Below are 13,392 nucleotides of genomic sequence, written 5' to 3'. Positions count from 1 at the left end.
CAAGAGATGTTATCTCTCAATTTTAATGTAGAAGCAGACATAATGTCGAGAGCTAGAAGTTTTTTGCATTGTCTTGAAAGAGAAGTAAATGCTAAGTTTAAAATATAAAAGTATTTTATTGTTTTACGACTTCCAAGCTCAGAAAACATCTGAGAGATATGTATTTTTCACACAGAGATGTTAAATTCTGCTAGGTTCTGACAAAAGGGGGTTTAGCCTGGTAACTGAAGTCAGGTGACAAAAAGTGATGTCATCCAAGCAAACCCAGCAGTAATATTTGATATTCATTTTAGAACTCTCTCAGAGAGAGAGAGAGAGAGAGAGAGAAAGAGATTGGGCATTTTGCATTTTGTCTTTGACCTAAGAAGAACATCGACTCATCATCACATCTGCACTTGTCTTGCTGTAAGTAAGTTTTTTAGGGCATAGTAACTCTTTTTAGATTCAGATAGGAATATAGTAAAGTATAGCTTAAATGTTTTCTTTATTTATTTGAGACTGTCCTGCAATGTTGTTTTAAAATATTTCCTGTGATTTTGACCTCTGAAGTAACTGTGTTTGTTTACTGAGTATTTTATTGTTCTTTTATTATTTATTATTAAATATATTTAAACCTATCTTTGTGGCTGATATTTGTGAGATATGTTTAAGCTCTGGGAGTACTTGCATATGTATTTGGTGATGCTGTACAGGCCACTCCTAAATAGCCTTGCTCTTGGTCAGACTACCATTTGGATTAATAGTAACTTTACAGAGTAGGATTGAACACAGAGATTTTAATATTTAAAGCAGATATATGTTATTATTCATGTAATTCTTATTTCAAATTTGTTTGTATATTTAAGTATTTAAAATCATTACAATACCAAATACCATTTAAACACAAAACAGGTTAAGTTCTGGTGTAATCTAATTGACGCAACAATGTCTTACATTTTTTTACAACGTATACCTCCTGTTAAGTCAAGGTAGACTGAAATTCACATGCTATTCATGTCAGATGTCTGTTCTAGTACTTGAGTACCATTATACCAGTCCATAAAATAATTCAATACAGAACCTGTGTATTACATACATGATTTTCTTACATTACTGTTTTTGAACTACCCTTGCAAATATGAAAAAAGTATCATGTTTTCTGATCTCCCCCCCATCAGACTACACTATCCATTACACAATCTGCACATCTGACCTGTTTGTAGGTATCTGTTTACAGACTTTTCCTTCATCTTCATTCATAGGCTGTAAGCTGCATGATGTGAACATAGATGCAATGTTAGTTAGAGTAGTACCGGTTTGCCATTTTTGAGCCACTTCCAGTTTGTGATAATATTTAAATGCATTTGTATTTTCATGACATTCAATTGTGCAGATTCATTATAAATTAGAGGGAACACTCACAGTAAAAGACAAATATAAATCAGTACTGTAATTAGCTCATCTGGCACCCTGGGCAGTTGTACAGATCAGCACCCCCAATCCTAGGTTGAGGACCAAAAATAAAAAAAAATGTCTTCCAAGACAGAGAACCAAAGGTAAATAATGTTTTACTTGTAACAGTAGCAAAAAACCTGCTGCTTCTGTAACAAGCACCAAGCTGCTGTTGCTAGCACACACTGAGCTTCATCTGTAGCCACTCACAGCTCCATAAGTGAATGTCAGTACTGACATTTTACCCCCTCAGCACCTACCAATCATATATCAAACAGCTTGCACCTGGGGTAACCACCCCTTTCTTTCAGTCCTTGTTATGGTTCAAGTATAAATGGCTAAATATGAAGAAATTTCTGCACACTGTAATGATGCAGGAAAGGTCAAGAAGAGCATGTGAACTGGTAGTAGTTGAACATTTTATATGGAGTAAAGTACTGCCTATCGCTATCTGGATATGCTGCTCCATACAGCCTATAAATGTAGTCAATTCTAAGGTTATACAACAAGGAAAAAAAGTGAGAGAAAAAATATGTGCTTGTGTTGTGTTCTTTGTCTTTATTAGTAAATGCAATGCGTAATTATGTATTAATTAAACAAAAAAAAATGGAAATGAAGTTAGGAAAATAAAATTTAAGCAGTAACGTCTTAGGTCCCTGCTACTTACAATGACATGGCTACTTTCCAAGTTCCCTTACTGTCTTGAAACGTAATTTCCCTGTTGATGGCTTGAGCATCTTCCTTACTTATTTCCATAGTAACTGGACCTGTGATATTAATTTAAGACAGTAGGGAGCATGGACCCTCATCTCCTTTAGGACTCATTCATGTGTGTTTCCCCACAATGTAGGCATTATTAACAATAGGCTAAATTTGGATCTGCTCAGGTGGCATAGACAGACAAATCCCTGATTATAGCCCAGGTGTCCCAGGTTTGAGCAGCTGCTCAAGTTACTGATGGAGTAGAAGGGAGGGATAGGAATGCCCATCTTGGGTGGGAGGGAACTATTTAATGACACTCCCTAAGGGAAAGCATGGTCCAAATAGGGGAGTTGCTCTCAGATGTAGTCAACAAGCATGGTGGTGGGGAAAGGGAGTGGGTAGGGTATATAAAAAGAAACCACCCAGATGGAAGCACAGACAGCTGAGCCCCCAGTATGCCCTTAGGATCCATGACTAGCCCCAGCAATACTGGAGTTATCTGTGGGTATAGGAGGATGGCTGGTAGATGAGGTGTGGATATGGGTCACTAGGGGCCAGGCTGGTAAGATGAGGTCCCAGGGAGCCAAAACAAAAATAATAATAATAATATAGGGTAAATTTATTTGACAGTATCATTTCACTTTTTTGCTAACATCATCCTTTTGTTTTTGAGCAGCACACACTTGGTACAGGCACTTCTTTGGCAGGCTTAAACTTGTCAGTCATTCTAGGTGCAGTACCACTCAAAGCACTTCTCTGGTCAAGTACTGGAATGGAAGGAAACTGACATGGTCCTTGATTTTTCTAAGGAAAATAACAAGATTTTTTCACATCCTGGATAATTTTCAGTGAAAGCTTTTGTATACCATTACCAAAATTTTGAGGGTGCTCATTTGCCTGTTATTAGTTTGTAGTTTCAAAGAAAGTTACTAGACTAATGGCCTAAGTGCCCTTACAAGCATAACCATATTTATCCTGAGTTGCCTCAGTTGTTGGTGGTTAGGTAAGTTAAGTTCACAGAGGTAAGGGTCTATGGTAGTTAATAATGACTTCCTCTGTCCAGGCGGGACATGGGCATGCTTTAGGACAATTGAGGTATGTTTCTTAATAGTCTCCTGGACTGCATACCTACTAATTACATATGAGCCACAATGAACACTGCTCTAAAGGCTAATACCTTGCCTACCAGTGCAAGGCATCAAATGTACATAGTGAAGTCTTGTACTCCTGCCATGTGGCCAAATTCTGGAACCAGTTGCCATGTGCCTTAAGACAACTTCAAACTCAAAATATTTTTCAATAAATATCTCCACACTCCTCTCCTTAATTCTAAAGCTACTCCTTCTCTTCCTGTTAATCAGTTGTTCCCTGCACTTCTTCCTTCCTGCCCTGGTTAATCAGTTGCTTCCTGAACTTCTTCCTTCCTGTCCTGATAATCAGTTGCTCCCTGCACGTCTTCCTTCCTGTCCTGATAATCAATTGCTCCCTACACTACTTCCTCCTCTCAAACCACAGAGCTTCTTTGCTCATCAGTAACTGTAGAATTCTGCTCTTTTCATAACTGTTCATGTGAATCCTTAATCTTTTCCGTAACCTTAATCATGCAAGTCAATAATGCAGTTCTTGTTCACCCCCTTTTACATTCAATCCTTTACATTTTTACACATTTTAGTAAGGATCTCTGTCAGCATTTAGCTCTTGATCTCTTTCTCTTCTTGTATTCCTATTCCCACTTTTCTAAAACTGTGTGCCTAAACTACTGACTCTTCTGCAATCCCCTTTTTATTACTTTTCTTTCTTCAACCACAGTTATTTGTCATAATTCACCTAGCCGCATATTCTATCTTGAATCTGTAATCTGTGTTTTTCAAATATTGCTTGTACTCACAAAGGGTCTGCAATAATCTTTATGAATGTTTTTCTCTCACTAAATATGTTTGTTGGAGCTTTTCTCCCCAGGCCTCTACTGAAAGGGGGTCTGGTTTGACCCAGTCGGGACTTCCCAGTAAACAAATGCAAATAAATAAACATTTCAACATTTCATAAACAACAATCCTTTGAAAAACTAGACATTCAGAAAAGTCCAGATTTGAAAGATGTAAACTATAAAATCTGTACAGACATGATGCTTTGCTGAAGTGGTTCTTGCAACAAATAAACTCTCATGCTACAGGATTCGACTGTGCCTTCAGAAGCATGATTATGTCATAAAAATGATTACATCATTCACCTCTTTGAAAAAAAAGTAGCAATGTACTGAAGCACTAGTTTGCTAATCTCCAGGATGTCTTAAAGAAATTATAGCCTTGAAATGTTATCATTTGACCATGAATACCTGTTCAGAAGTATAGGTAGTAAATCTTCTGTACTGGCCTAGGATAGTACTACTGGATCAAATTGTACTTTCAAGCATCCATAAAATAATATACCTTCCCGTTTCTTTTGTTTGAAACCCTCTTTAATGCAAGAAGAAATCTGCTTCATTTTATCCTTAATGATATTGGCAAACTTATTTTTCTGTTAAAAAAGGCAAGGCATTCACAGCATAGCCAGTCTTTGAAGAAGTCCATATGATGCCTATGATGTCGAGAAGAGAATGGGCAGGGCATCCTCCTTTGTTTTTCATTGCCTAGATTTGACTACTGTCATTGTTACAACACTGACCTGGTAGTGACTGCTTGTGGCAGGATCACCTTACTTGTGGTTGAGGGGATTCCTAGTTATCACTGCATTTGTGTCCCCAGTATAAACTGAATAAAATTGCAAAAATACTGTTTAGCTCCTCTAATGATATGAATGGCCTGACGGCTGTTAGACTCACAGCATAACATTTTTACAAGTTATTTCCATATTTACTCAAGATCTTCTGGGATTTCTTAAACAAAATAAAAGGTAAAAGGTTATTATAAACACTGTCAATTTGTTTTCAATGATCCCCTATGATACTGATCTATCTTCTTTTCATGAACCATTACTAAGACTGAGTAAGTTAACAACTTTGAATATTAAAATAATTATGGAGTTCATGGAGATATTTGTGAAAAATAATTTTATATATTTCAAGGGTAAATATTTTAAGCAAATTAGTAGAGTGGCTATAAGATTTCCTGCGTCTCCTTATTTGCAAGCTTAGTTATTTAGTTTTGGGAACAGGAAGTATTCTTCCCCTCAAAATGCATGCAATTTTGGAATATTTATGCAAGATATTTAGATGACATTTGTCTTTTTTGAAAGAGTCCTAGAGATATACTTTTAGAATTTATAGAATTTATTAATAAATCCACCCCATTTTTAAGGTTTATACACATATATTCCTCTGAAGCTATAAATCATTTAATGAGTAAAAATGAGGCAAGTAAGACATTTACATTTAAAATATATAGAAAAAAGACATTTTCTAATAATTATCTGCATTTTATAAACAACAGCCATTGTAAACAAATAGCTATATATATATATATATATATATATATATATATATATATATATAGGGGTACTGATTAGCTGATTAGTGTCCAGAAGAGTCTCAGAAGATACTTTGTTCCTGGATGAACTACAGGTACTGTATAAATTGTTTCTACAAGGGGGATAGCTAGAAAAAAACTTCTTTAGAAAGTTGTGGATAATGTGATGAGTGAGAGACATATGAAATATAACCCTCTGTTGGGAGATGGTTTTAAGTATTTACCTTAACCCCAATAATGTTGACAGTGGTGATATGTTGGAACTTAACTGTAAGAAAGCTATGATGCTAAGTCATAATGTCAACTGAAATAATATTAAAAATATTATTACAGAAAAAGGGAAACAAAACTATTCCCATGTTATGAATATGTATGGGTGAAAAAAAACAGAATTTGTTTAAGAAAAACAAGAACTTTACTGAGAAACTCAAGAGGTATGCCGGATTGTTAAATATATCACACAAAAAGTGGGAACATATAAATATCGAATGTGTAAACAATGCACATATATTTAGAGGTGGATACTATAAGTATTAAGGATTTCTATATCAATATAAAATCAGAACAACATTATGAAATTGGGAGTATAGATTCAGTATATTTAGCAATGTGTGAGACCTGTCACTTGTACTAAGTGGGGAAAACTATAAAATGCTTAAGAAAGCACATTAATGAACATTATCTTGATATTCTAAATGGAAATGAGAATAATGTTCTCCACAAGAATTCTTTAGTATGTTCACCCTTTAAAAAATAAGTTTGGTGTTTAAGGGACAGTTCCCTTAAATCTAATGGATGGGCCATGAGAACTCAAAACTGAGTATAGGAAACTTACATTGCATCTTAAGCTAAATGCTTGTGTTCACCCTGGTTGAATGAAAGGTTTTCTATGGGAAGTGTGTTAAAGTTAAGGGCAGCTAAACTAATCTTTTTACCTGCAATTAATATTTATTGGAATGTATACAACTAATGGCTATATTTGTTTTTAATATTATATGTATTCATTATTCTTATTTTAAGATTATATGATGTTTAATTAATTGTTGTGTCTTTGATTATTGGAGTGAGTCATGTTATTTGTGCTTGCTATTTAAATGAAGGGTTGTGAACATAATGATTGTTTTGATGAAGTCTTGTATAATAAAAATGCATAAAAGCAGTGAATTACTTTTTTGTTGTGGTTACTTTGGACTTTCCATTTTACTGTGCTGTCTTGAGTGGTTCTTAGATATTGTACTGTGAGAGAGCAGGTTTAAAGAGTGATCCCTCAATCTATCTGAATGTCAGTTGCCATCTCTACTTCTTATGACTGTTAATGTACAGAAAATAAATGAGACATGAGAAGAACTGTAGCTTGGGATAGCTAACACATGGTCAGCTAAGTAGCATTACGTGCAAAGAAAAAATATATAAAAATATTCCTTTATATTATTGCAGTATATGTTTTTCCATCATTGTGAAAATATGCCTGCATATTTCATTTTCATTAGAAGGTATCGAGCATGCCTCAACCATTTATAAAATGAATTATATTCTTATAAAACTGTTTGACAGATCCCTACCTGCATTGTTTGTTAAACTTAAAACATATTCTGTACTTATTAATTTATATATAGATATCTAGTAGATGATGTTACAGTAAAAAAAAAGCTGATTTTCTGATGCTGCCAACTTAGTGATGTATATATACACGTGTGTGTGTGTGTGTGTGTGTGTGTGTGTGTGTGTGTGTGTGTGTGTGTGTGTGTGTGTGTGTGTGTGTGCGTGTGTGCGTGTATGTGTGTCTATCTATAGATAGATATAGCTATAGAATTTTTTCTTTACTCTGCTGTATATTTTTTGAACAGAAAAAATGGAGTATATCTGACTGAAAATCAGCTGATCGTACAGACCAGTTTTTTTTTTAATCTGCAGGATTGCAGTGCAGTTGAGTTTAGGGATTTGGGGGATTTTGTCCTTTCCCCACAGTAGTGCAATTCTGGAGTTGATATATATAATCAGAGGGATGTAGGCAGCTTGCCCACTGCAAAAAAGAGAGTTTTACTCTTTTGCTTTTTGTTTATATGTTATGTGCTAAAAATGGGAAAAGGGGGTTGTGAATGCATGGGAGGACATGCATGGGAGCATTGAATTTTGTTGTCTTGGTTGACATCTGTTTAGTCAACAGGTGTGTGAGATCTCAGTATTCCCTGGGGTTGGGAAATATGCCCTTTCCTTAATACCATGCAACTTTGGAGTTAGTATATAATTAGCAGAGGGTGGGGGATGCCCACCTGTGAAAAACATCATTTTAGTTTACTTATGTTAAGATTTCATTTTTGCATGCACTGCAGATGTTGGGTATATATTACCAGATCGAAACTTTAGTTAGTTGAATAACTAAAGATCGATCTGGTAATATCAAAATCCAAAAACCGCGAACGGACGATTTAACGCAGGGAAATAATTCCCTTGGGCATATAAAAAAACCTTTTAAACCCAAATCAAGCCCCCCACACACCCCCTAACTAAATATACCAACTCTGAGATCGCTCTACATCAGAGGAAAAGATATAATCCACATAACAGCCAAGGGAATTCTTTCCCTGCATGAAATCAGCCATTCACGGTTTTTGGATTTTAATTTTACCAGATCGATGTTTAGTTATTCGATTAACTAACATTTCGATCTGGTAATATAGACCCATAGTTATTGGTTGGTACATGTGTAGTAGTGTGCCAACCCAGCAGACCTGTATATATATATATATATATATATATATATATATATATATATATATATATATATTATTTTTCTTAGGTTCAATTTACTGACAAAAAAATTAGATAAAGCAAATGACTGAAACTACATTTAAATAAAAAATATATTTGACTGAAAAATCATTTTTTGAAACACTAGCACAAGCATAAAAATAAATGATTTCCATTTTGTATTCTCCCAGGTTGTGTTGAAAAGACCAGGAAGAGGTGAAACAGAGGCCTAGAGAGACAGAAACAGAGAGATGAGAATTAATTATAAACCTGATTTTAAATCACTTCTATAAAGCTAATAATTTCACTGTTCACAAAAGTAAAACATCTACCATTTTACACCCAACAAAACACCCACAGAGTTTGCTCTGTAATTTCATAGATTTATAAACTCAGTTTATTACCATATCACATTTATTTGTCGATATATTTATTATGGCATTGTCCAGTGTATAATTTTTCAGTTATCACTAATGAATTATTTTATTTAATAGCATTTCATCAAAAAGCTTATTAAAAACAAATTTGATTTGCTAGTAATTTCTAAATGCTTATGTTCAAAGTATGTTATAAAATGCATGATTACTTTAATTGCCATGCAGATTGATTCTAGTTTAGTGACTATTTTATCTTATCAGCCATTTATAATAATAAATTGTTTTCCACATTATGCTGCAGCCTGCTAAGAAAACAAAGTCGCTGAGATACTAGGAGTGGTTCTTGGCATGCTGCATCTCATTTATAATATGAATTTTGTTACTTCTGCATTGCTGTTTATTTTCCATTCCTGCATAGCAGGTTTCCTACCCACTTGTCCAGACAGTATGTTTGTGGAGGACAGTAGAGTTTATTAAGGGAAAATATGCCCTTGTGATGTCTCCATGCAGTGCATGTTAAAAATCTCATGGCCTTTTTTGTCACCTGAGCGGGGGCAAAAGACAGAAAAAGTTCACCATGTCCAGCTTCCAAAAGTGAATTCCTCTCAAACTTCTGCTATCATACAACCAAAGTATCTGCCTCAGTCACTTTTATAATGGAAATGTTGGTACAGCACGTATTACTAATTCCCCATTAAACGGTTAACTGAAAAAAGGCAGAATAGAGCTAGACAGTCTACCACTGCAAAACAAAATACAATACAAAACCATCCACATATAGGCAATCCTTCATCTTTACCGCAATGTTTCTAAGACAACTTCACATCCCCTGTAGCTGCCTTTTTAGTTTTTATGGTTGTATTTGGAACTTCCTGCTAACAAATACAGCTCTTGGTACAGTAAGCTGAACATCTTATTATATAAGGCAACATAGCATAATGATGAAGTACTAGGATCTGGAGCTTTTGTTCTAAATTAGAATTCTGCCACCATCCTGCTTATAGTACAACCTTGATCAAGTCCAGCATGGTTCATAAATTTGTGTCCTACTTGAAAAAGCTGAATAGTTGGGCTTCAATTGATTTTTACCTAAGTATATAATAATCAAACAGAAATTAATGTAAATTAATTGGAATGTAAATGTTGAGTTTCAATGATTTATTTTTATTTATTTATTTTACATTGGCTGTCTAACTGGTTATATGTCCATTTTCAGTAGAGGCCCGGGGAGAAAATTTCCAAGCATAGGCAACAACATAACATACAATATATACAATAGTAAAATGAATAGCAGAACATTGTTGAGATTGTAAATATGGAAAATCTTATACAGAGTCCTTTATGGGATTTAGCTAACAACTGAGGAAGTCTAGCTATTTAACGGATGAAAGAGCTTAATGTAATAAATTGTTGGTGGATTATCTGTGGATGCTTTATTTTTATTTTAGTTATTTAGCTAACATCTAATACAAAGAGCAGACAACACTGAAAAAAAAATCATAAGCCCCACTTTAGTTTACAGTGACTCTTGTATGGAGAGTATTGCAAAGAACAAGCAGTAAATATAATAAACATTAGCTTGTGGCCTGATGAGTTCTGATATATGAATTGTATTTTATGTATACATTGGCTCTGTTAGCATTGGATTAGAAATAATTCCTAGGCATGTTGACTGTTTTACATTTCACATATATTTTCACAGATAACCACAAGACAATGAAAAGCAGACTAGTCTTGTCATCGAGAAGATAATGCTGTGAATTAAAAACAGAGTATTCATAAAATAAGTGCCATTCTATTAGTTTGATTTGATTATTGCTCACAAAAGACATTTTTATTTTTTATGGCTTTTACATATTTTAAGACCATTCTCATTGTTTGCAACTAGTATTTTATGTTTGTTTAACAGACCAAGAACTGTTCACTTAACTGTACGCTTTTTTTTTTCCACAGTTTGAACGGACAAGTTTGGCAAGCTTAGCCATTGAAAAACCACTAACATTGAGGTTCAACACTTCAGAACTAAATGCCAAAGAGTACATTATGCAGCTCATCCCAGCCATTGAGCCTTTGCACAACCATGTGCATTATGTAATATCACGTGACAGTGGCAATGGCCTCTTCCATATCAGGCAGCAGGATGGCCACAGCTACCTGTATACAAACAGGAAGAAGCCTGTACCTGGCACTTACACACTGGAAGTCTCCAGCATCTCACTGTACAAGAACAATGAACTGCAGAAAATGGAGGACAAACATGACACCAACTACTTGGTAGGAGAGCTCGGTGATGCCCTCCACATGGCACTGCATATAGAACTGTATTAATCTGCCTGAAAATCCAGTCGGTCTTTGCTTACATATCCTTACATTGGAAAGCATTTGGAACAGTTAAGTCTTTCAAAGGATCTTTGTTACAGTTTCTCTAAGACTGCAAATATGACCTTTATTGAAAGGTTACTTTTTCAGCATTGCCATGATCATTATATAAAAAAATTGAGGGGTGTTCCACATCTGTGCAACTTTTTATGCCACCTCTGTTTTTAAGAATTGAAATTTCTATTAGGATGATTTAAGAAGTAGGCACTTGGCATTACATGGCTCAAAGGTGAGACAGAGATAATGTTTTGTTCTAATTAGTTTCCCGTGGTATTTTGCTATAGTTCCTTGAAAGAATAGTGATAAATGTATATTTATTTAATACAGTAATATATGAATAAAGTGTCAAGCTATGGAAGTAAATAAAAAGAGAAATTTGTATTTCCTAAAGCTATGGCAGAATGATTGATTTTACAGTATCTTCCCTGAAAGAAAAGGCTGTAAAAGTGTTTTTAATGAACAATTATGTTAAGTGGCATTAGTATTCAACTGACTGGAATTATGTATCTTTTTTTTTTACTTTTTGAGAGTGTTTGTATTTTGTTTGTAGTTCTCAATTTCATTTTTTTTTCTTTCAGAAACTCATATATTCTCATTTGTAAGGATGTTATAGTCACTGCAACCTACATTTTAGAGTAACAAAGTATACAATTTCATCTTTAAAACTTGACTGGAGAAAGTTGATGACAAGGATAAAACATTCTTTTTTACTTAAAAAGATCATATTGAGAAGTTTTTGCACCGCATTTATATTTTGTATGTCTGGCGCACATTCTAGCATTAATTATAATTTTTAATTGTTTTGCACATTAAACCAAGTGGGGTAAACATCTACTGTAGCAAAATACATTGACTGCTTCTGTTGATTCAAGCACTGTATGTTTGACTGTACTGTATGGACTAAGTCTGAAAACCTCTAAAGACCATGTTTACCAGATAAACTCCTAGTGAGGGGGTACTGTATTAACTTCTGCAATGCATACAGGAATGCATACATTAAAAAAATGTTTAATATTTAGATTAATGGTGCTATTAAAGGACTGTGATATGTCCAAATTAATAATGTAGTCACAAGGAAGATCTGAAAGGAAGATTGGGACATTGCATTTATTGCAGTGATAAAACTGTTTGTGTCCGTTGTATCATAGTATGATATATATGAAGTACATGTATTTTTTTTTTTTTTTTGCATTTTGATTGTAAAGCTATCACCAGAAAATGTACTGTCATTTTTTTTAAAACAATGACGAGTGTGATACTGCTCTGTTAATACTTGTTGCTTAACCAGAAAAGAGAGTGTCATACATGAAATACCCAGCAAAATGTTTTTACTTTAGCTTTTGTAGAGTACACATTTGTTAACCAAAAATAGCATATTGTTTCAGACCAGATACTGGCCTGTGTATGTATTTTTAAAGACATGAAAATTATTTTGAATTTTTTTAAAAAAAGATAAACTTACTAGAATATTTGAGTTTTAAAAAGCTGTTGTATGTATTTTTCAAGAACTTTCTTACAATAAAAACATTTTTGAGGTGATCTGTTTTATTATGGCTTTGCTCTAACTGGACATCTGTAAGGTTTTCTTTTTAATTGAACCATCATGTTACCCTGCAACTGTGAAAGCTATCATTTCATAAAATCTAATAGTTTAATTTCAGTGTACCCTTGTTACACACTTAGTACCACCATATAGCATGTATCAGCACTGACATTCTCAGTTCTTCTACATCTTAGTCCCTGCTAGTTTTTTTTCCACTTAATATTGTTGTTTATAGCATAAGTACCGTTTTGCTTATTAAGGTTTTGTTTGTTTTAAAATGTTTTTATGTGTGTTTTTTGTGGAGCCTTTTCCCCAATTCATTGTAAAATATTTAACCTGTTGTGAGGCTTTTCTCCCCTTGTATATAGTTACTCAACTACTGTTTAAATGTCTTTAAATCAGTTGTGGAGCTTTTGTCCCCAGGTCTCCACTGAAAATAGGCCACTGGCTCAGTCAGACTTGCCCAATTATTAAGGGACAAATAAAAATAAATAAATAAAATTATTTTTCAAGACTTGGACCAATGCCAGAAACAAAAAAGTGATGCATAGAAAATGTGAGCAAAAAAAATTTGAACAATTACTTTAGGAGACAATTTAAAAAGTAAGCAAAAATATCGCAAGCACTACATTATCATTGGGAGCCCCACTGTTTGTCACTGTCTGGTTGACCTACCCTCTGAATGTCATACCTGAAAAAATTGTCAGTCATTTTGTCATTGTAGTTAGAGATGGAGAAAGGCAAG

The 13,392-nt window shown here is 34.2% G+C and overlaps 1 protein-coding gene across 1 annotated transcript in view; it reads left to right on the top strand.

Moving 5' to 3' along the window:
- FBN2 (fibrillin 2) overlaps window positions 1–12,308 on the top strand; it is a 2,449,070-nt gene extending 2,436,762 nt beyond the window's left edge. The window contains exon 65 of the mRNA XM_044060803.1: window positions 10,679–12,308. Coding sequence (XP_043916738.1) covers window positions 10,679–11,053 — 375 coding nt within the window. The 3' untranslated portion in view covers window positions 11,054–12,308. The remainder of the gene's footprint in view (window positions 1–10,678) is intronic.
- Window positions 12,309–13,392: the final 1,084 nt, after the last annotated feature.

Source organism: Protopterus annectens, chromosome 2.part0, assembly GCF_019279795.1.
Source record: "Protopterus annectens isolate FY-2018-M chromosome 2.part0, PAN1.0, whole genome shotgun sequence".
NCBI lineage: Eukaryota > Metazoa > Chordata > Ceratodontiformes > Protopteridae > Protopterus > Protopterus annectens.
The sequence above is the reverse complement of the archived record's forward strand: the minus strand, read 5'-3'. Positions and strand labels throughout refer to the sequence as shown.